Genomic DNA, 21,914 nt, shown 5'->3' with positions numbered 1-21,914 from the left:
AGATGGTGGTGCTATTGACAGTAGTAGCAGGTACCTGAGACTGTGCAAAATAAACAAGCTGGGAATTAGGTAGCAGCTGTTGGGAAAATTCTCCTGATTTAATACTTTACTTTAAGGCATTCTCAGTCTGGCCAGTGTACAATGGGGTTGTCCTCAATGCTTGAAATGTTTCTTCCCTATACATTGCCACTCTAACTGAATCCCAGTAAAAGCCCTCCACCTTAAAAAAGTACAATTTCTCCTGTTAAAAATTGCTTTTTAAAGTTCAGCTTTAAGGGGCGTAACCGGATGTTCCTCTTCTAAAGATGTACCCAGAAAAAAACAGATGCATTATTGAGTGGGGATTCCCAGCTTACCCAATGAATATCTTTTTAGACTTTTGGAGGATCCTGAGGAGAACCCCAACTGTTGTCAGTGACATGGACATTGTAGAAAAAGGACCCAGTTCAGATAACGTATGAGCTGACAGTCCAAACCAATTCAGTGACATGCAGTCTGTGTCTCTAAAGAGTTTATCTATTCACAATACCTGAAGGTTTCCAAAGGTGCCAAACAGAATCTCAGCCGGCAGCAAGAATCTTGTACCATTTGAATATAGGAACAATTGTATTGTGTCTTATAAAAGGGTACCTATTGAGAATATTTGGATGGGAAGCTAAACTATATTTCCTCCATTTTATACGGAAAGAATTTAATACTCAAAATTTAAAAAATCTCATTATAAAATTTATAAAAAAGGGCCTTCTACAGTGCCTTACAAAAGTATTCACACTACTTTAACTTTTTCACATTATTTAACGTCACAACTACTAACTTCTTTGTATATTGTTGGGAGTTTATGTGGCAAACCAACACAAAGTATCACATAAGGAAAATGATACATTGTTTTCCAATTTACTTTACACAGAAAATGCTTAAAAGTTGGATTTCTATTTAGTTCAGCTGAGTCATTATTTTGCAGAGCTGCCTTTTGATGCAGGTCTTTCGATGCAAGCCACTGGGCCATACTTCTTTGAAATAACTCAAGCTCAGTCATGTTAAATCCAGAGCATTTAGTTTTGTCAGCAGTCAGTTTCATAGAGTGAATAGTGGTGAGGTCATCAGATGCTCCAACCTTAGCTGAGGATTTGTGTAGCTTTTTTCAGCGTTATTATGGGCCTCTCTCCTGTTCCTATGATTAATGCTTTCCTGTTTAGATGGACGTTCATGACTTGGTAGCTTTGTAGTGTTGCCACACTCTTTCCATTTTCAGATAATAGATTGGATAAGGCTCTGTGAGGTTTGTTGTTTTATACACTAACCATGTTTTGATCTTCTCCACAACGTTCGCCCTGACCTGTCTGCTGGGTTCCTTGGTATTCTTGATACTGTTTGTTCACTCATGTTCTCTAGCAAACCTAAGAGGCCTCCACAGAGCAGCTGAATTTATAATACCATAAAATCACGAACAGTTGGACTCTACTTAATAATAAGGTTACTTCAAAAAGCAGTTGGTGTGACTAGATTCTGTTTGCGGGGAACCTGGTTTAGGAGGCTAAAAGGCTAAAAATGGCATGCTTTTTTAATTTATATTTTGCAAAAACGTTTGAAAATCATGTTATTTTTTTTACTTCACAATTATGTAACATTTTGTGTAATAACAGAAAATTCCAATGGAATACGTTGTAGTTGAGGTTGTAATGTGACAAAATGTGAATAAATTCAAGGCGTATGAATACTTTAGCAAGTCTCTTTCCTGTCATCTAATTAACATCATTTGTTAATAAGTTTCTTAAATTAAATTTGAAGAATAAAAAAGCAAATGTTATTATGTTCATTATTCCCAAAATGTTATCTTTATTTATCTACTATTTAATCTAATATCTTTATTTTAGATCTTTTTTCAGTAAGCCATTACTTATCTTTATTCTCTGTTGAATTCCTCTTTCCCATGACTTCCCTTTTTGTTGGAACTATAAAAGCCGACTGACAATACCTCTGATACTTATTTCTTCCACTCGCAACCCCATCACTCCCATCGCCTGACAGCATAGCTCTTTTCCTCTAATCTGAAATTCTAGGGATTAAACAGGCGGCCAACTCTCCATCCATAATTCCTCCATTCCCTCCCTCTTTTTCTCCTGCAGATTTACACGCACAGATTCAAACACACACTTCCTGAGAGTTTTGCCAGACTAGTCATTTTGAGAGCATAAATATGATGTTTGGGAGGCAGAGAGGGGACGACGGGTGAAATGATTTAGATTTAGTTGAACCAAATTCAAGAAATGACTTGTGCAGATAAACAGGCGATTGTGTGTGTGTGTGTGTGTGTCTCAGAGAGGGGGAGAGAGAAACAGAGAGGGAGAGAGAAAAATGGTCAAGTCCTGCAATCACAGCCAGAGTCAGGCAGTGGCAGGATGTTTCAGCCCAGATATGACCCAGTGCTCCCGACTCACCCAGTCAATCTCTCTCATCCTGCTATTCCATAATGTCACACCAAACGTTTGAAAGCTCAGGAGTTTAGGATTTAACGTAGCATCACACACCTGCTTTACATCTCAGTGGACCAATAGGATTCGGGGAACGTGAACTGAGAGGAGTCGCGTTTAGTGACAGCAGTGCATTTTCTGTCCTCTTGAAAGGGGTTGCCCCCTCGGCGTGGGATGCACAGGATCTAGCATGGATTTTGGAGTTTTATGTGACTTTTGAGCAGAAGAGGGGAATAAAAGGAAAAGGAGGAGAAGAAACCTTGGATAAGTGCTACGACCACCAAGGAAGAAAAGGTGGGGGGGTAGAGACAGGTGGGGAGGGGGATGGGAAACATCAACAAGGCTTCTAACAAGGACAATAACAGGAAAAAGGTAAGTACGCTTTAACGTGAGATCAAAAAAGAATACAGTGAATCGCAAAAGTATTGAACTTTCACATCTTGTCACATTTTGTCAATCACAAGCTATGGATTTTGTGTCAAAGACTAATACAGAGTAGTGCATAATTGTGAGGAAAATTTTGCATGGTTTTCAAGTTTTCTCAAATAAAAATCTAAGCAGCATAGTGGGCTTTTGTAGAACCACCCATGTGCTGAAGCTGCAAATCGTTTGGAGTGTTTTTCCACCAGGCAGTCTTCCTGCCATTGAATTAAATTTGGATCAATCCTTTGACTGGGCCCCTTGGAAACATTAATATGCTTTGATCATAACCATACCATTTTGCTCTGGATGCATGTTTGGGGTTGTTGATCTGCTTGAAGATGAACTTCGGCCCATCTCAAGTCATTTGTAGCCTCTAGCAGGTTTTCATCCAACACTGAACCAATCAACTCTGACTAGCTTCCCTGTCTCTACAGAAGAAAAGCATCCCCACAGCATCATACTGCCACCACAACGTGTTCAATGTGATCTGTAGTATTTTTCTCCCCATATTTCATTTTGCATATAAGCCAAAACTTCATTTTTCTTTGTCTCATCTGGTCAGGCCACCTTTTGTGACATGTCCGTTGTGCCCTCTACATGGCTTTTGTCAAAATAAAAATAGAACTTCATTCAACATTGCCTTTTTCTTGCCATTCGTCCATAAAAACGTGATTTGTAGAATTTTAGACCAAACGTTCTCCCGTCCACAACTTCCCCCACATTATCTGTGGCTCCCTACAACACCTATGGAGTTATTATCGGCCTCTTGGCTGCTTTTTTCAAACATACTCTCCTTGTCTAGCCTGCCCCTTTACGTCAACGGCCACATTTGCAGTTTTATACTCCCTCCATTTTCAAAGATGGGTTAAACAGTGCTTCATAAGATGTTCAAAGCATAAAATATTGTTTATTAACTTAATTTTCATTTAGTTTTTTCTACAACTTCATCCCTGACCTGTCCTGTGTTTCTTGGTCTTGTTCTATGAGAACAAAGTTCAGAGACTTTTATACTGAGACTAAACAAGTGGACTAATTACGTGAGTCCTAAAAGCAACTGGTTGACTGTAATGTTATTTAGGGGTATCAGAATAAAGGGTGTCATTATATATAAAAATTGAAAAGCATGTTTAAATATTCCTCCACTTCTTAGTTATGTGCTATTTGTGTTGGTCTGTCACAAAAAATCCCAGTAAAATATTTTTAAATGTGTTACTTTTAGTGGGGAAAAACGTGGTATGAGTTAGTTATCTGCTATTTGTGTTACATAGTCATTTGTTCAACATAATCAAAACAATTTTTTAAAAATATTGACTGTTTATTTTCACAAGAGTATATCATAGTGTTGATTCGACTGGTTCCTCTTGTCCAAGGGGGCTTCACCTGTACAGCAAAGTGACACACCATTAGCCGCGGCCATGCTAGGTTCCCTGGGTGGTGCAGGGGAGGTGGACACAGAGGAGGAGGAGGATGAGGAGGAAGGAGGGAGCAGGCGTGAATTTGATGACCCCCTGTGCACTCTGGTTAAGAACTGCAACATGCTGCACAACATAGTGGGGCCAGCTTGTATCTTCCTCAGACAGGGCTTCGCTCAAAGCCAGCTTGTATGTATGACACTCGCCTGCACATGCGTTTACACCCACTCAGTCACAACTTTGCAGCAAGAATTGTTACTGCAAGAATATTACACTGATCCACTCCTTTACACTTTGACCCAACTATGCAGGACAAGTTGAAGTCAAAGTCATCTGCTGAGTCATCTTCACAATCAACATCACAGTCATTATCCACCCATATTATTCCTATATGCATGTCCATGTTTTAGTAAAACTATGTATTAAGCAAACATTTTTGTTGTAAAAGAACAAAATCACTAGTTATGTTTAGGTTGTTTCTATTGTATCTACGTATTGAGAGCAGTGTAATTAAACACTGTGAGAAATTTGGTACTTTTTCAGATGGATACCATACAAATCATTTTACACCATAACCTACCAGAGAAATCAATAATAATGTTTTTAATAACTACCATAATAAGAGCCTTTCTTGGAGCTGTAGGGCACCTGACAAACAATATGGTTCTGTGTTGAGTCCAAGGGATAAATATTTAAGATTTTGATTTATTTACTTATTTATATATAACTAATGAAAGCTTTTTTATTGCATTTTAAAGCTGGCCTTGATTGTGTTTTAAGCAAACTGTCAACAGACTAGGATAGTACAGCAAAGGCTTCTATGCCTTCACCAGGTTATCTGACACATACAGTTAAAATGGATATGTGTAACAAATGCAGCTGGTCAGTCTTGAAACAACAGAATACCTGCCTTCATTAAAAACAGTTGTTTCTGTTGGAAGAACTATGTTAAACACATTGTTTAAGTGCAGCACATGGAAAAGAATGATACATTTCTCCACCCTTTTGAACATTTTGTGATTGTTTTGGGAGCAGAACTGCAATGAATACCATTATTTATACCTGCAAATGGATCAAGACCCCCTGTAACTATTGGTACTTCAGGTAAAGATGAGTAAAAAGCCTAAATATTTTTAGTACACTAGCATAATCTCAGCATAAGTATGTAAATAAGGCTAATTTAATCTGTGAGGAAAAATCTTCCACATCAAGAAATATCACTGGCATCATATTTACTTACACCAATTCCTATGACATAAACATACCTGAAACAGTTTTTCTTTTAATTTATTCTCTACATTTTTACGTATGTCAGAGTGGCCCTGTGAGGATCATTTAATGAGTTATTGATTACTCTGTTATCCAGGGACATGAAGAGGAATTGACAAAAAGGCAATCTTCTCTTATTCACTTTTTAAAGTAGGAAAGACAAGAGGAAATTTCATTCAAGCAAAGCAGATGTGTGTAAATCTTCATGACTCAAGAAATAACTCCAAAGCCATAGCTACTTGCCTTAACTTGTACAATCTGAAAAACATTTAAACAACTTGAACTGTCACAAACTAGAATAGGTGAGGATCCAGATTTATTTTGGCACCATGCACAATGAACAGAGCTATTGTCAGTCAGACAGATTTCTGACAGTAGCTTGAAATTTCTGACCAACTTCCTTAACAAATACAGTCTTCAACTATGCTATGCTGTTAGTGCAGAAAACATGAACAGATACAGCTATTTTCATGTTACAAACTTTCTGAGCTGAACTGACTTATTCTTGAAAAATAAAAAAAAGCTCTTTCTGATTTTATTTGACCCCATGGGAAAAGAGAAATAATAGAATCCCTAGATAGAGAACCGAGGGTTTTTAATCCCTGCTCATGCTCTTTTTCATGATAAAATTGAAAACAAACAAGCAGCTGAAAAAAATGCTTTTAACACGGTGCACCCTTGCCATTTTGGTGTTTATGGTAGGATCTGATTTTAGCTTGACTGGTAAAGCTTTTGGTCTTTGTGCATAACAAACATTCACCAATGCTTCAAATGTGACCAGAGGGACCAGATTGAAAAAGGGTAGTTCAAATTTCATAAATCCAAGTAAGTTTTAGTAAACAAAAGTGTCTTACATGTGTTAATTTAGCCCGTTCAGGTGTATTGATCTCTCTCAAAACAAAAGCCAACCAAGCAGCACTTCAGCTGCAGATGAAAATAAGCTGCAGATAGGGAAATGATAAACCGATAAGCCTTCATGATTTGTAATACAATTTACGGCTGTAATCTCCCTGCTGCTGTGGTGTCCGCTGTATTCTCTAATCCAACCCTGTATTATTTCTGCTGCTCCTGATGTCACGACCTCTCAGAACAATAGTGAACAGACTTATCCTACCATAACCTTCTATTCATGCATGAAGCCAAGTCAGCAGTAACTCGAAATTCAATTTTCTTATCATCTGTTTGACATTTTTTGCCTTCATTTAATGTAAATATAAGTTTAACTGATTGTTTAATAAAGTGGTTGTTTTTCAGGATTTTATATTAAAGCACATACGTAGGCAGAAAAGTAAGCTTTAATGCACTAAGAATATCTGATTGTGTTGTGCATCTGCCAGGCTTATATAGTTCAAATACTTAACATGGAACATATTCACGACATATTCTCTCCACAGCTGGACTTAGAAAGGCTGTTAAGGTCAGTCAGATCAAAAACCACATAATCCTGTTGTAGAGTTTTAGCTCACACAGATGAAAGGTGAAAGGGAAAAATATGCTTTAGAGAAATGGGAAAGTGAAGGAGTAAAACAAAAAAAGTGTTTGCAGCTGGGGGTTTTTTTTGTATATTGTCAGTGATATGTACCTTATTGTAGAGACGGAGGCTAAAATTGTAACCTGACTGACTTTTTTTTTACTTTCTTTTTTATTGCCTGTCTCCTACTCACGCCAACACAGGACAGAGACCTACGACCAGAGGAAATGGAAGGTAAAGAAGTATTAAAAGCTCCACTGTCTTACCATCTGTTTGCTAAAGTCTGAACTTTAAACTGTAAAACTTAATGGTAAAAAAAACTGGATTTTGTTCAGTTTTACTTCATCCATGTTAAATGAAAATATAAGATTTTTCAGAGCAATATGATGTTTTTTTTCACAGTTCAAAGAACTGTAGCTTCCCTTCTAATATGTGTGTTTGTGTATACACACACACACACACACACATATATATATATATATATATATATATATATATATATATATATACACACTGCTCAAAAAAATAAAGGGAACACTCAAATAACACATCCTAGATCTGAATGAATGAGATATTCTCATTGAATACTTTGTTCTGTACAAAGTTGAATGTGCTGACAACAAAATCACACAAAAATCATCAATGGTGGCAATCATCAATGGTGGCAATCATTTTGCGGCCCTCCAAAGAAATGCCACCTGTTGAAGTTTCCCTTTAACGGGTAACTCCTGCGTGTTCGTTTATTCACCGTAAGCTGAAAGAATCACACACCTTAGAATAAATCACACGGAGACAGCAGTATTCAAAAATACCTGGGCCCAGGGGAAGAGCTCACGCAGAGATGTCTTGTGAGCTTTTTTACTGGGCTCATTGCTTTTATTAAAACATACATGAAAATGGGCAGCACCCTGTTCACCGTTTTTTCACACATATAGTTACGTACCAACTTTTCCGGCCTACCATATTTAGAAAGTTATTATCCTGCATACTTTTCCGCACCTGCACTCTGCTTTTCTACTGATATGAGAAGGGAGTACTTGGCCCGTCAATCACAAGGGGTCTGAGGATCTCACCTCGGTACCTAATGGCAGTCAGGCTACCTCTGGTGAGAACATAGAGGGCCATGCGGCCCTCCAAAGAAATGCCACCCCACACCATTACTGACCCACTGCCAAACCGGTCATGCTGAAGGATGTTGCAGGCACCAGATCGCTCTCCACAATGTCTCCAGACTCTGTCACGTCTGTCACATGTGCTCAGTGTGAACCTGCAAATGCCAAGCATCCTGCACAGTGTTGGGCTGTGAGCACAATCCCCATTTGTGGACGTCAGGCCCTCATACCATCCTCATGGAGTCGGTTTCTAACTGTTTGTGCAGACACATGCACATTTGTGGCCTGCTGGAGGTCATTTTGCAGGGCTCTGGCAGTGCTCCTCCTGTTCCTCCTTGCACAAAGGCGGAGGTAGCGGTCCTGCTGCTGGGTTGTTGCCCTCCTACGGCCTCCTCCATGTCTCCTGTTGTACTGGCCTGTCTCCTGGTAGCGCCTCCAGGCTCTGGACACTACGCTGACAGACACAGCAAACCTTCTTGCCACAGCTCGCATTGATGTGCCATCCTGGATGAGCTGCACTACCTGAGCCACTGTCTCATGCTACCACGAGTGTGAAAGTACCAACAACATTCAAAAGTGACCAAAGCATCAGCCAGAAAGCATCGGTACTGAGAAGTGGTCTGTGGTCCCCACCTGCAGAACCACTCCTTTATTGAGTGTGTCTTGCTAATCGTCAAAGATTTCCCCCTGTTGTCTATTCCATTTGAACAACAACATGTGAAATTAATTGTCAATCAGTGTTGCTTCCTAAGTGGACAGTTTGATTTCACAGAAGTTTGATTTACTTGGAGTTATATTGTGTTGTTTAAGTGTTCTCTTTATTTTTTACGTTTCTTTAATGCCTTTTGGATGGTTGTAGAAGCATCCTGGAATCCCTCAAGACAAAAATGCTTAATCACTGAATAACCCAGTGTGAGCCAAAAGCAACTTAATACTGATTTGCTACGGGTCTTGCCTTTATAGAGGGAAACAGATTTGCTAAAGTGCTGTTCAAAGCTTAACAGGGACTATGACTGACTTCACTTTCCTGTCAAGTGTTTGCTATGTCATCCGTCTGGAAATATGTTAGCACAGACTTTATATCTACAATTAACTGGAATCTCTTCTGAAGTGTTGCAAAAGGTCTAAATTACATTCACAACAGTAGTTTATTTGTTTCTGCTTTGATCCTATGTGTATTTTCAAAGCAATGTTATGTGCTGTGACAATCTTTTTGTTTCCTGAAACTTTGTCAGCAACTGTTTGCTGTAGCCAACCTCTTATATTTTCAAGTGTAACTCGTTCAAATTTGTCGCCGTTTATTTTGTCCTTTGCTCATATTACACAAAGTCATGTTTCATTAGGTAAGTATTTTAAAAAAGCACGCTTCAACATAAAATGTTATTAAAACTAAACACTTTCAATAGAAATTTTTAATCTGTTAAAAAGATCGGTGAATTAGCTAACACAAATATTATAACAAAATGTCACTGTAAGCAAGAATTGGATTATGAAAGTAAAGCCACTGAGTTAAATGTCAAGTCACTTTAGGTCCACCAAGCTACTGAAAACAAAATGCAGATGGGACCAGGTTTTTCAGTTTATGTCTTTTGCCATAATCACTGAAAACTCCCCCTACGCTTTGCATGTCTTTACAGCAGCAATAAATCTTTCACTTTAGCAATTTCCTCTTGTTATTGCCTGAATCTTCCTCTACCTGCAGAACTACGTGAGGCCTTCAGGGAGTTTGACAAAGACAAAGATGGATTCATCAGCTATAAGGATCTAGGAGAGTGCATGAGGACTATGGGATATATGCCGACCGAAATGGAACTTATTGAGCTCAGCCAGCAGATCTGTGAGTCTTCCAAACACTAACCCAGTTAGAGAAAATTTCTGTTAAAATATTCTCCACAAAGACGTCACAGTGAAGGTTAAATAAAGTTACACTCACTGCCCATGGAGTTATTGTTAAGACACACAGATTTTCTTTTCTTCTATAATTTGATACAAAACATCCTACAATGTGCTTATTTGTTTGCAGTCATTGAATACAAATAGAACACATGTTTTGACTGTATTAGAAAACAAAGTAACATATCATTTTGTTTTACAGGTGGTGGCAGAGTGGACTTTGAGGACTTTGTGGAACTGATGGGCCCCAAAATGCTTGCTGAGACCGCAGACATGATTGGAGTAAAAGAGTTAAGGGATGCCTTCAGAGAGGTTAGCAGCAGCACATTACTAAACTTTATAGCATTTATTATTTTTTTTTTGCATTGTCTTTAATACCAAAACTGTTTTGCCATCAAGTTTGACTCTGACGGCGACGGTCAGATCAGCCTTGGGGAACTAAGGGAAGCTATGAAGAAACTAATGGGTGAACAGCTCAACCACCGTGAGATTGATGAGATCCTGCGAGATGTAGACCTCAATGGAGACGGAGAGGTGGACTTTGAAGGTGAGGTAAACTTTTAAAGTATTAAAGTACCTAAGGTAATCCAGCAATGCCTTCCTATATATCTGATACTACAGCGTATGAAATATCACCAGCTAAGCCAGGCAGATATGCATTTATTTTACTAATATCAAAACATTCTGTGGCATGTACATCATAACTCTGACACACCACATATGTTGCACATATACAACACTGCTACAGAGTGTTGATCTTTCAACCCAAAATGGTCAGGTCAAGTTCAGGGGAAAAAAATGAAACATGATAGTAACATCACAAAGGTTTTTTTTTTTTATTGTTTTTGTTGCGGCACTAGTCTCCTTTATTTTTATGAAAGTGACTTGACAGAAGATGGGGAGAGAGAGTGGGGGAGGACATCCAGCAAAGGTCAAAGGTCAACAGGCCAGGACTTGAACCCTTGACACCCTGCGTTGAGAACCAAGGCATCCGTACATGGGTCACATGCTCTACGTGCTCTATTGTTGAGCCACCCTGATGAAAATTAATAATAAAGTTTTCCATCTTCCCACAGAATTTGTGCGGATGATGTCTCGCTAAATCTCCTGCAAGCCTTCATCTACTGCACTGAAACCAACATGGACCAGACGGTGTATTGTTAAGTCTTTTCATATGTACAAAAAATTATTGGTCTCTGTAATTTCTCACTTACCTCTCAGGTAGACCCATTAGTTTATTTCTCCGTTGTAAAAATGTATAATGTGTAACAGATTATAGATTAATGACTCCAATGCTTGTCAAAAGAAATAAAATGTGAAGATTTGTAAATGTATAGGGTAATTTCTTTCAAACATTTGACAATGTGACACTGGCTGGAATTGAAAGTTCATTTAGACATAGTGTATTTTTTTTGTTTATTTTTTGCAATTTGCCTGATGCCGCTGTGTACATTTTCAGATAAATGTTTAATTTTACTCTAAATTTAAATGTAGCATTGAAATAAACGGGAAAATTTACCATCTACATATTAAGAACCATAATCCAGATGTTGTCTGTTGTCTGCCTGTTGTCTATGCTGCTCCCACTAGAGAGACAGAGTGGTTTGGGAGAGCAAGTACAGTAGCTTATATGCAAATAACCACATAAATACTTTAGTAACAGTAATATTATCATTTCTGATGTCTGCCAAAAATTTAGATCTATAAAATAATTTATTTCTTCATGATATCCTGTCTGTCTCAAAGTACTTATTTTTGCTAATGAAATGTTATTATTTGTACAGTCATCAGTTAGACCATGCCATGTAGTCTTTTATTTGAAACATTTTTAATTTTGTTTTTCCAAAAATTACATGACCAAAAAGTAAAAAAATGCATAAGAACAAGGCAGGGCAGGTAAGATAAGTACCTGTGCAGATATATATTTCCTATTCAAAATACATCAAAAGTAGACATTAATCAAATAAAAAACACAATGAGAAAAGCTAAACTCCTAAAAATACAGCACCGATCAAACCTTTTGACACCCCTGGTAAGCATGTTTAAAAAGTCAAAAAGAATGTGACTCATTTCTTTGTTGATTTGATTATAAATGTCTTGGATCATTGTGTGCTGATTGATCCAATCACTGCATATTTTAGTTTTCTGGCAGAATTCATAAAATGTTTTGAAGTCTCCTGATATTTCAGAGTCCATGATCCTCCACCATAGAGTTTTTCCTCCTCTGAATGAATGTACTTATATTAAAAGACAGATTTTTCAAAATTTGTCAGTATGAGATTGTCAATATTTTATTACTACAAAAGGCTTATTACTACAACTTCAAAAAGCTTTCGTGTTTTTTTGCTAACCTTATAATGGAGGTAAAATTGGTGAACAGTAGAGGTTTCCACAAGTCCATGCGTAGCCAAGTGTAAAAGTCCTAGAGCCAAACACCAACATTTTCAGAGCTTGTTACTGGTAAGAGGTGACCAATTATTCTCAAGTGTTTGACTGAATTTAAGATGGAATAGCCTCTCATGTAGTTTGACAAGCACAGTTGCAATATCCACCTTATTCCTATAACCCTGTGATGCTTTGACTGAATTGCGTTCACATCTTCCAAACCTGCAATCTTTCATGTTAATAAACAGTCTGTCAAGAATATCAACTTTAACATGTTAAATGCTGCTCTTTTCTCTTTTGCCCCTTTTCCACTAGTCACTACTCAGCACGGTTCAGCATGTCTCAATGCGCTTTTTAAGCTTTTCAATTGGTAACCATTATTATTTATATTACCTGCTTGCTTCAGACTGTGGGGCTACCTTGCTATTGATGATCCTGCCCACATTGAGATGATACTTAATTGTAATGGAAAACGTACCAAACCGTGTAGAGCCGATCCAACCAAAGTTGAGTAGAGTAGGTACTAATGGAAAAGAGGCATTTCGAAGATTGGGAGGTTGACCTGAAATAGGTGACCAATCCATCCGTTTTCTATAGCCACTTCTTCCATACAGGGTCGCGGGGGACCTATTGCCTCTCTCCAGCAGTCTATGGGCGAGAGGCAGGGTACACCCTGGATATGTCGCCAGTCCATCGCAGGGCTCAGGTCAATTCAGTTTATTTATATAGCGCCAATTCACAACACATGTCGTCCTAAGGTACTTTACAATGTTGATCGTAGTAGTAGATCGAGAATACATTCAGGGATGGAGATGCTGGTATAAAATGACCAGTCATACCAATCATAAAACACAATACTTTACCTGTCTTAAACCTAGATTCATACCTGACATTCCCTCAGCAGTGCTAGAAACCTTTTCAGAAGCCACATGTCTTCACCAGTGGCAGGTCAAAGGCAACAATGACATTGGGTGCAGGTTTTCCTCCATGGATTTTTTGTTAACAAATTATAATAGGCCAACATACAGGGTTTTCGGTGGCTGCTTCAAATTTGTCTGGTTTCCTCATCTGGTCATAACAAAAGTGAAATAATCCCCTAATTGCAGGAATAGTAATCCCGTTTCAACTGGGAGTAAATGTTTAACGTTTCATTGCTAAATCTATAAACAGACCTTCATCTGAGTGTGTAGCACAACAAGTACTCATGCTAGGACACATTGGAGCTTCACAGGGACATCTCTATAAGAGTGTGATCATCAAAACAGACCAAAAACTAATTTAGCTTAACTGTAAACCAGTTGCGTCAGAATTATAGCTCGCTTCAGACAATTAAATCCCCAAACAAACCACTTGGATGCGATGCTCTCTACCTTACAGGGAATTGCAGACACAATCAAAAGTGCAGCAGTACAACTAAGAAATAGGTGGATTACAATAACTTATGTAGGAATACCGTGTCCATTGCTTCTGTATGATAAGCCAGATCTACTTGGATCCACCCAGAATTTACCTATGAAGTTAAACACGCCAAACGGGTAATGATACAATACACAGGTGACCATGAAATATAGCATACTAAAGGTTTTGGTTCCTTGGGTTTGGCTGAACTTGTGAAGATCTCATGCTAAGGCTCTTGCTCAACATTGATTTCTTTTTGAACTTTCAAACATTTTTCATTCTATCTGATTCCAGGCAAACACAGATTCAACTGTTTATTTGCAAAGATCGCCAAATGCTCTTCAATAGTTTTTTTTCTTTTCAATTTTTATAGTTATATGTGGGTCGTTCTCTTTAAGTGAAATAAATCTCTTTAGGTTGTTATTGCATTTGAAAGAAGAGAAACTTGCCATGCCTCATAGAGATTTCCAGAAGCTTTCTATCCTCTTTGCAAAATCCAACAGATCACCTCTCGCAGGGCACTTTTTTAGGTCCTTTAGCAGTCGACTTTTTAAAGCCAGTGCAGTTTCACTGTAGGCAGTGCTGTAAGAAGCCATTGGTGGAGTTCCTTTCCAAACATAAGGAAGGTACCAGTTCCAGGTGCTAGGGTCAAACTCCACCACATCAGAGAGCTTTCTTGCCTTTTCCCTCTGGATTATCACAGTGACTTGTTCTAACAATGCCTTTTCGTTCTTCATTCCCTCAGAAACAGACATTCCAGTCATGTCAACCTGAACAAAATGGCACAATGGCTTCTTGTCCACAATCTTTACCCTTGTCAGTGCATTAAGTACCATCCTCAAGAAGTCGTTCTCCACTGAGCAGCCCTTGGAAATACTGACTACTGTGATATCACTTAGTGCCACAGCGAGACTTGCTACTTCAGTGTCACGTTCATGGCTATGATCATTCTGGACCATCTTATGTGCCTTTAGTCCCTCAGTGTCAAGGATCATGATGCAGTCACAGCCTAGATCCCTACTTACATATTTGCTTACAGTGATCAGCTGCATGAATGCCCCCCTAGTGCACATTCCTTTGTTGACAGCAAAGCTGGTCCCAAACATGGCATTGAGCAGAGTTGACTTTCCTGAATTTTCTATGCCAATGACAGAAATAACTTTGACTCTACTGTTGGACTGTATAAGGTAGTGAAGTTCAGTTAAAACACCATTGATCCATTTCATGGGAATGTTTCCTGCATCCCCATCTACAAGCTCAAAAGGCAAACCATCTAGCAGCATCTGAGCAAACAATGTAGGGAGCTCTTTTATCTTTTTCTTCAGATTGCTGAATTCTGGTAGGACATCTTCGCATGTATACCGCTGCCCACACTCTCGAAAAAAATGTTCCATTCGTAAAGAGCAAATCGAATATTGTTGGTCAAAATCTGCTATTTTCTTTGTTTCTCTTGGAGACTCTTGTTTTAATGCCTCGTATTGAACCAGCAGAGCTGAAAGCTGGTGCCGGGACAAATCCTCCAGTGCCATTTCCATCCATTTGAGAAAAAAGGAGCGGTGAACTTCAGAGACATTTAACCCATTAAGGAAGTTTGATATTGTAGTTGTCATCTTGAACCTTTGCTGCTTCCTTTTGAAAGCTCTTTCTTTTTTTTCCAGAGACTTACGGTACTCTTCAGCTTTCAGTTTGCCAACTTTGCGCAGTCTCCATTGCTCTGTTTGCACCCATGAGATTGCCTTCCAGATGTTTCCTTGAGAAGGCAGTTCTTCATCTTTGAACTCAAATATTTTATCAATACGCTCAGTGATTTTATTTGCGTTCTTTAGCGCACTTCGGCATTCATCACTATCTTCATCTACTAGGATCTCACAACTCTGAGCTATTTCAGCCAGATTTTCCAGAGACACTTTCTTTGGCCTCTTCTCAAGTATCTTAGAAACAGATTCCTGGAGGGCCCTTGCTAATTCTGTTTCAGTTGTTTTTATCTCACTTATATTTGTTGTTCTGAGTCTTTGTTTAACTGTCATCATTTTTAATCTAAAGGATTTCCCCTTTTTGCTGCTGATCAGAATCACTTTTGCTTGAACATATTTGCCTTGCAGGTGTTTGAAATATTCGATCTCTGATTCATCACAGAAGATGTAAACAACTGCAGATGACTGACAGAGAAATGTAAACTGCTTACTAAAGGCCATGATATCCCCTCTAAGGTTGGCAATAGCGAGTGGTTCATTGAATTTATCTACAGCACTGATGCCACAAGGAAGGTACCAGCTGAGTTCGACAAGCCCATTTGAAATTCTTCTAGGCACATCTCCACACTCCAAGGCAGAATGGTAAAATATGTCATGGTACTGCTCTGTGTTACTTAGTAGTGTGTTTAACATCTGGGACTTGGAAAGGAAATGCTTCCCCAGTCTGACAAATGATATAAGAGGCATTTCAGAGTACACAAGTCTTTCCTCATTGCTTGACCTTCTGAATGCTTGCTGCAAGGGTGAGATGTTTCGGACAATTTCACGCATAGACCACAGCATCATTGTCAATTCTTTTGTTTCACTGTTAGGCAGCAGGAGTGGGACTGCAAACTGACAGAGTACCATTTTCCCAACCATAGTCTGCTGAAGGAATTTGTCTGAACACAGAAACAGTCCAGTTATCAAATCCAGAGGGTTGATGGCATTCTTCTTGTCCATGTCCAAATCACTTGACACACATTTCACACTTCTAGCATTTGTATTCAACATGAAAAGTCTCTTTAGAAAGGCCTCTGGAAGGGATTCTGGTGTTTTGATACTGATCTCTGTTGTGTCACTGCAATTAATTTGCTGGATGTTGCTAATTTTGAGCATGATGTCATACTGTTCTTCAAGTCCGATCTTTGACAACATACCCCCGAGGCACAGCTCTGTCAAACAAAAAGATGAAAGCAATAAATTATGTTTTCACATTCATTTAGGGAAAAATCTTTCCATCCAGTATTGAAAAGCACTTCTACAAAGGATTTTTTTAATCAAGATGTTTAAAAATGTATTTTTCTTTGGATTTGGTTCAAACGGAAATGTGGTTTTAGATTACCAGACAATATTCTTTTGGAAAACAACTAAACCTGCAAAAACACACAAAAAATTGTTTGCAGTTTTTCAGAGGTTACTTTTTTCATTTAAATTGCACGTTACATTGTTATATTAAATAGTATAGACCTCCATGAAGTGATGAGTACGTCAAGGACCATAGCCATTTGCTACATTTCCCTCCAGCTGAATATCTCCAATATCTTTTACAAACCTTTGACCGTCATTATAACTCACAATGATGTAGACTTTGAAATATTACCAAAGAATTGACCCACTCTTTTCAGGAAGATAAACAGACATGGAATTTGTTTTGTGAGAGTTGCATTACCTGTATTCAGTGTGAACTATCTCCACAGAGGGCTTTCTGTGTTTTTTCATCAACAAATGTCTCGAGGTGAAAAATATGCACATGTTTTAAACCATGTGTAGTGTGATACAGTGCCTTACAAAAGTTATCATGCGTTTTGAGCTTTTCACCTTTTGTCATCTTTCACTGCCAACTTCAGTGTATTTTATTTGGATTTTTTATGATGAACCAACACAAAGCAGTACATAATTTCAAAGGGAATCCATCATCTGGCACTGGAAAGACTATGGCACAACAGCAAACCCCTGCTGCTGCTGTCCACCTCAACTGACCCATCTGGCAAGGATGGGATGAATTAGATAAATTAGCTCAGACGAAAACATCTGTTGAAAGGACAACTATTACTCTTCCAACCATCAAATCTGACGTTTATGGAACAGTATGCAGCAAGAAGAAAGCTATCGTGAAATAAAACCATGAGAAGTCCATTTTTGTAGTTTGCCACATACCATAGGGGACACAGCAAAACCTATAGAGGATGGAGCTCTGATTAGATGAAATAAAATGGAAATTTTAGGCCTAAATGCAAAACACCATGTGTCATAAGCTAACCCTGGATTTACACAACGTTCGTATCTGCTCCGCTCTGCCACCCCATTTGCTGCCATTCATTCCAGTCCGGACTTACATCGGAACGATCCGCTCCGTTGCAGAGCCCAGAGGTGATCCAAGAAGCATCCACAGATTTGCACAATAAAAGCCAGTGATAAATGCAGAAGTCAGAGCAAAACAACTCATTCTGGGGAAGTAAAAAAAGTTTAAACTGCCTCACTTTAATTTTTTTTGGATCCAGATATTTTCACAAGTTTTTGTTCTTCAGTGGGTTGCTTCACTGAGTAGAGAAGCTAGAATTTATTGTGCTAATTTTGGGGCATTTATGTTTAATTTTATTTAAGTTAATGTGTACAGACCAATAATTCGTCTTTGACCGGAGTGTATTTTTTACCGGATAATGGAGCACGACCGCAGTCAATATGCATGAATTACACCGCACCAACAGAGAACAGAACGAGTACAACATCCGGATTTTCAAAATAATTCACTAAAGATGGACTAGATCTCGCTATAATAATAAATACATGCATATATATATATATATATATATATATATATATATATATATATATATATATATATATATAGGCCATCCCCCAGTGGGCCCACCACCTGCAGGGGGAACCGTGAGGGACCGGTGCAAAGAGGATTGGGTGGCGGACGAAGGTGGAGACCTCAGCGGCCCGATCCCCGGATGCTTAGGCTGGCTCTAGGGACGTGGAATGTCACCTCGCTGGGGGGGAAGGAGCCTGAGCTTGTGCGGGAGGTCGAGAGATATCGACTAGAAATAGTCGGGCTCGCCTCCACGCACAGCGTGGGCTCTGGAACCCATCTCCTTGAGAGGGGTTGGACTCTGTTCTACTCTGGAGTGGCCCACGGGGAGAGGCGGCGGGGGCTGGTGTGGGTGTGCTTGTTGACCCCCAGCACAGCCGTCTCGTGTTGGGGTTTACCCCAGTGGATGAGAGGGTCGTATCCCTGCGCCTTCGGGTTGGGGAGAGGTCTCTGACTATCATTTCAGCCTACGGGCCGAGTGGCAGTGCAGAGTACCCGGCCTTCTTGGCGTCCCTGTCGGGGGTGCTGGATAGTGCCCCTCCCGGGGACTCCATTATTCTGCTGGGAGACTTCAACGCCCACGTGGGGAATGACAGTGACACCTGGAGAGGCGTGATCGGGAGGAATGGCCTCCCCGATCTGAATCCGAGTGGTGTTTTGTTATTGGACTTCTGTGCTAGTCACGGATTGTCCATAACGAACACCATGTTCAAACATAAGGGTGTCCATCAGTGGACTTGGCACCAGGACACCCTAGGCAGGAGGTCGATTATCGACTTTGTTGTCGTATCATCAGACCTTCGGCCGCATGTTTTGGACACTCGGGTGAAGAGAGGGGCTGAGCTGTCCACTGATCATCACCTGGTGGTGAGTTGGATCCGCTGGAGGAGGAGAAGGCCGGACAGACTTGGCAGGCCCAAGCGCATAGTGAGGGTCTGCTGGGAACGCCTGGCAGAGCCCTCGGCCAGGGATGTATTCAACTCCCACCTCCGGGAGAGCTTCGACCAGATCCCGGGGGATGTTGGAGACATAGAGTCCGAGTGGACCATGTTCTCCGCATCTATTGTCGATGCTGCTGCCCGTAGCTGTGGCCGTAAGGTCTGCGGTGCCTGTCGCGGCGGCAATCCCAGAACCCGGTGGTGGACACCAGCAGTAAGGGATGCTGTTAAGCTGAAGAAGGAGTCCTATCGGCTATGGTTGGCTTGTGGGACTCCTGAGGCGGCTGACGGGTACCGTGAGGCCAAGCGTGCTGCGGCCCGGGCTGTGGCAAAAACACGGGCCTGGGAGGAGTTCGGTGAGGCCATGGAGAAGGACTACCGGTTGGCCTCGAAGCGATTCTGGCAAACCGTCCGTCGCCTCAGGAGGGGGAAGCAGTGCTTCGCCAACACTGTTTATAGTGGGGGCGGGAGACTGCTGACCTCGACTGAGGACATTATTGGGCGGTGGAGAGAGTACTTCGAGGATCTTCTCAATCCTGCCATCACGCATTCCGTGGTGGAAACAGAGGCTGGGGACTCGGGGTTGGACTCTTTCATCACCCAGGCTGAAGTCACCGAGGTGGTTAAAAAGCTCCGCGGTGGCAAGGCTTCGGGGGTGGATGAGATCCGCCCTGAGTACATCAAGTCTCTGGATGTTGTAGGGCTGTCATGGTTGACACGTCTCTTCAACATTGCGTGGCGGTCGGGGACAGTGCCTCTGGACTGGCAGACTGGGGTGGTGGTCCCCCTTCATAAGAAGGGGGACCGGAGGGTGTGTTCCAACAACAGGGGGATCACACTCCTCAGCCTCCCTGGTAAGGCCTACGCCAGGGTATTGGAGAGGAGAGTCCGACCGATAGTCGAACCTCAGCTTCAGGAGGAGCAGTGTGGTTTTTGTCCCGGCTGTGGAACACTGGACCAGCTATATACCCTCTACAGGGTGCTCGAGGGTTCATGGGAGTTTGCCCAACCGGTTCACATGTGTTTTGTGGACCTGGAGAAGGCATTCGACTGTGTCCCTCGTGATGCCCTGTGGGGGGTGCTCCAGGAGTATGGAATCGGGGGCCCTTTACTAGGGGCCATCCGGTCCCTGTACGAGCGGAGCAGGAGTTTGGTCCGCATTGCCGGCACTAAGTCGGACCTGTTCCCAGTGCATGTTGGACTCCGGCAGGGCTGCCCTTTGTCACCGGTCCTGTTCATAACTTTTATGGACAGGATTTCTAGACGCAGCCAAGGGCCGGAGGGGGTCGGGTTTGGGGACCAGTGGATTTCGTCTCTTCTTTTTGCAGATGACGTGGTCCTGCTGGCCCCCTCTAGCCAAGACCTACAGCATGCGCTGTGGCGGTTCGCAGCCGAGTGTGAAGCGGCTGGGATGAGGATCAGCTCCTCCAAGTCCGAGGCCATGGTACTCGACCGGAAAAGGGTGGCTTGTCCTCTTCAGGTTGGAGGGGAGTTCCTGACTCAAGTGGAGGAGTTTAAGTATCTCGGGGTCTTGTTCACGAGTGAGGGAAGAATGGAGCGGGAGATTGACAGACGGATCGGTGCAGCTGCCACAGTAATGGGGGCGCTGTGCCGGTCCGTTGTGGTGAAGAGAGAGCTGAGCCGAAAAGCAAAACTCTCAATTTACTGGTCGGTCTACGTTCCTACCCTCACCTATGGCCATGAACTTTGGGTCATGACCGAAAGAACGAGATCTCGGATACAAGAGGCTGAAATGAGCTTCCTCCGTAGGGTGGCCGGGCACTCCCTTAGAGATAGGGTGAGGAGCTCGGCCATCCGGGTGGGGCTCGGAGTAGAGCCGCTGCTCCTCCACATCGAGAGGAGCCAGTTGAGGTGGCTCGGGCATCTATACCGGATGCCTCCTGGACGCCTTCCTCGGGAGGTGTTCCAGGCACGTCCCACCGGGAGGAGGCCCAGGGGACGGCCCAGGACACGCTGGAGGGACTATGTCTCTAGGCTGGCCTGGGAACTCCTTGGGCTCCCCCTGGAGGAACTGGAGGAGGTGTTTGGAGAGAGGGACGTCTGGGCGTCTCTGTTGAGTCTGCTGCCCCCGCGACCCGGTCCCGGATAAGCGGAAGACGACGAGTACGAGTATATATATAAGCGTATATATATATATATATATATATATATATATATATATATTTATATACAGGTCCTTCTCAAAATATTAGCATATTGTGATAAAGTTCATTATTTTCCATAATGTCATGATGAAAATTTAACATTAATATATTTTAGATTCATTGCACACTAACTGAAATATTTCAGGTCTTTTATTGTCTTAATATGGATGATTTTGGCATACAGCTCATGAAAACCCAAACTTCCTATCTCACAAAATTAGCATATCATTAAAAGGGTCTCTAAACGAGCTATGAACCTAATCATCTGAATCAACGAGTTAACTCTAAACACCTGCAAAAGATTCCTGAGGCTTTAAAACTCCCAGCCTGGTTCATCACTCAAAACCCCAATCATGGGTAAGACTGCCGACCTGACTGCTGTCCAGAAGGCCACTATTGACACCCTCAAGCAAGAGGGTAAGACAC

The 21,914-nt window shown here is 41.2% G+C and overlaps 2 protein-coding genes across 3 annotated transcripts in view; one reads left to right on the top strand and one right to left on the bottom strand.

Moving 5' to 3' along the window:
• Positions 1-11,597, top strand: part of cabp2a (calcium binding protein 2a) — a 28,751-nt gene extending 17,154 nt beyond the window's left edge. Inside the window, exons 1-7 of one of the 2 annotated variants that reach the window (XM_047366792.1) lie at positions 2,238-2,843; positions 4,265-4,495; positions 7,250-7,280; positions 9,861-9,995; positions 10,254-10,363; positions 10,451-10,598; positions 11,128-11,597. In XM_047366792.1, coding sequence (XP_047222748.1) covers positions 2,796-2,843; positions 4,265-4,495; positions 7,250-7,280; positions 9,861-9,995; positions 10,254-10,363; positions 10,451-10,598; positions 11,128-11,153 — 729 coding nt within the window. In that variant the 5' untranslated portion in view covers positions 2,238-2,795 and the 3' untranslated portion in view covers positions 11,154-11,597. Of the gene's footprint in view, positions 1-2,237; positions 2,844-4,264; positions 4,496-7,249; positions 7,281-9,860; positions 9,996-10,253; positions 10,364-10,450; positions 10,599-11,127 lie in introns of those variants that run through there. The other variant, XM_047366793.1, reaches the window with a different exon arrangement.
• A 245-nt stretch (positions 11,598-11,842) lies between these two features.
• The window catches only part of LOC124869069 (up-regulator of cell proliferation-like), a 33,674-nt gene continuing 23,602 nt past the window's right edge, over positions 11,843-21,914 (bottom strand). The window contains exon 15 of the mRNA XM_047366785.1: positions 11,843-16,742. Coding sequence (XP_047222741.1) covers positions 14,290-16,742 — 2,453 coding nt within the window. The 3' untranslated portion in view covers positions 11,843-14,289. The remainder of the gene's footprint in view (positions 16,743-21,914) is intronic.

This window comes from Girardinichthys multiradiatus, chromosome 5 (assembly GCF_021462225.1).
Source record: "Girardinichthys multiradiatus isolate DD_20200921_A chromosome 5, DD_fGirMul_XY1, whole genome shotgun sequence".
NCBI classification, from domain to species: Eukaryota; Metazoa; Chordata; class Actinopteri; order Cyprinodontiformes; family Goodeidae; genus Girardinichthys; species Girardinichthys multiradiatus.
The sequence above is the reverse complement of the archived record's forward strand: the minus strand, read 5'-3'. Positions and strand labels throughout refer to the sequence as shown.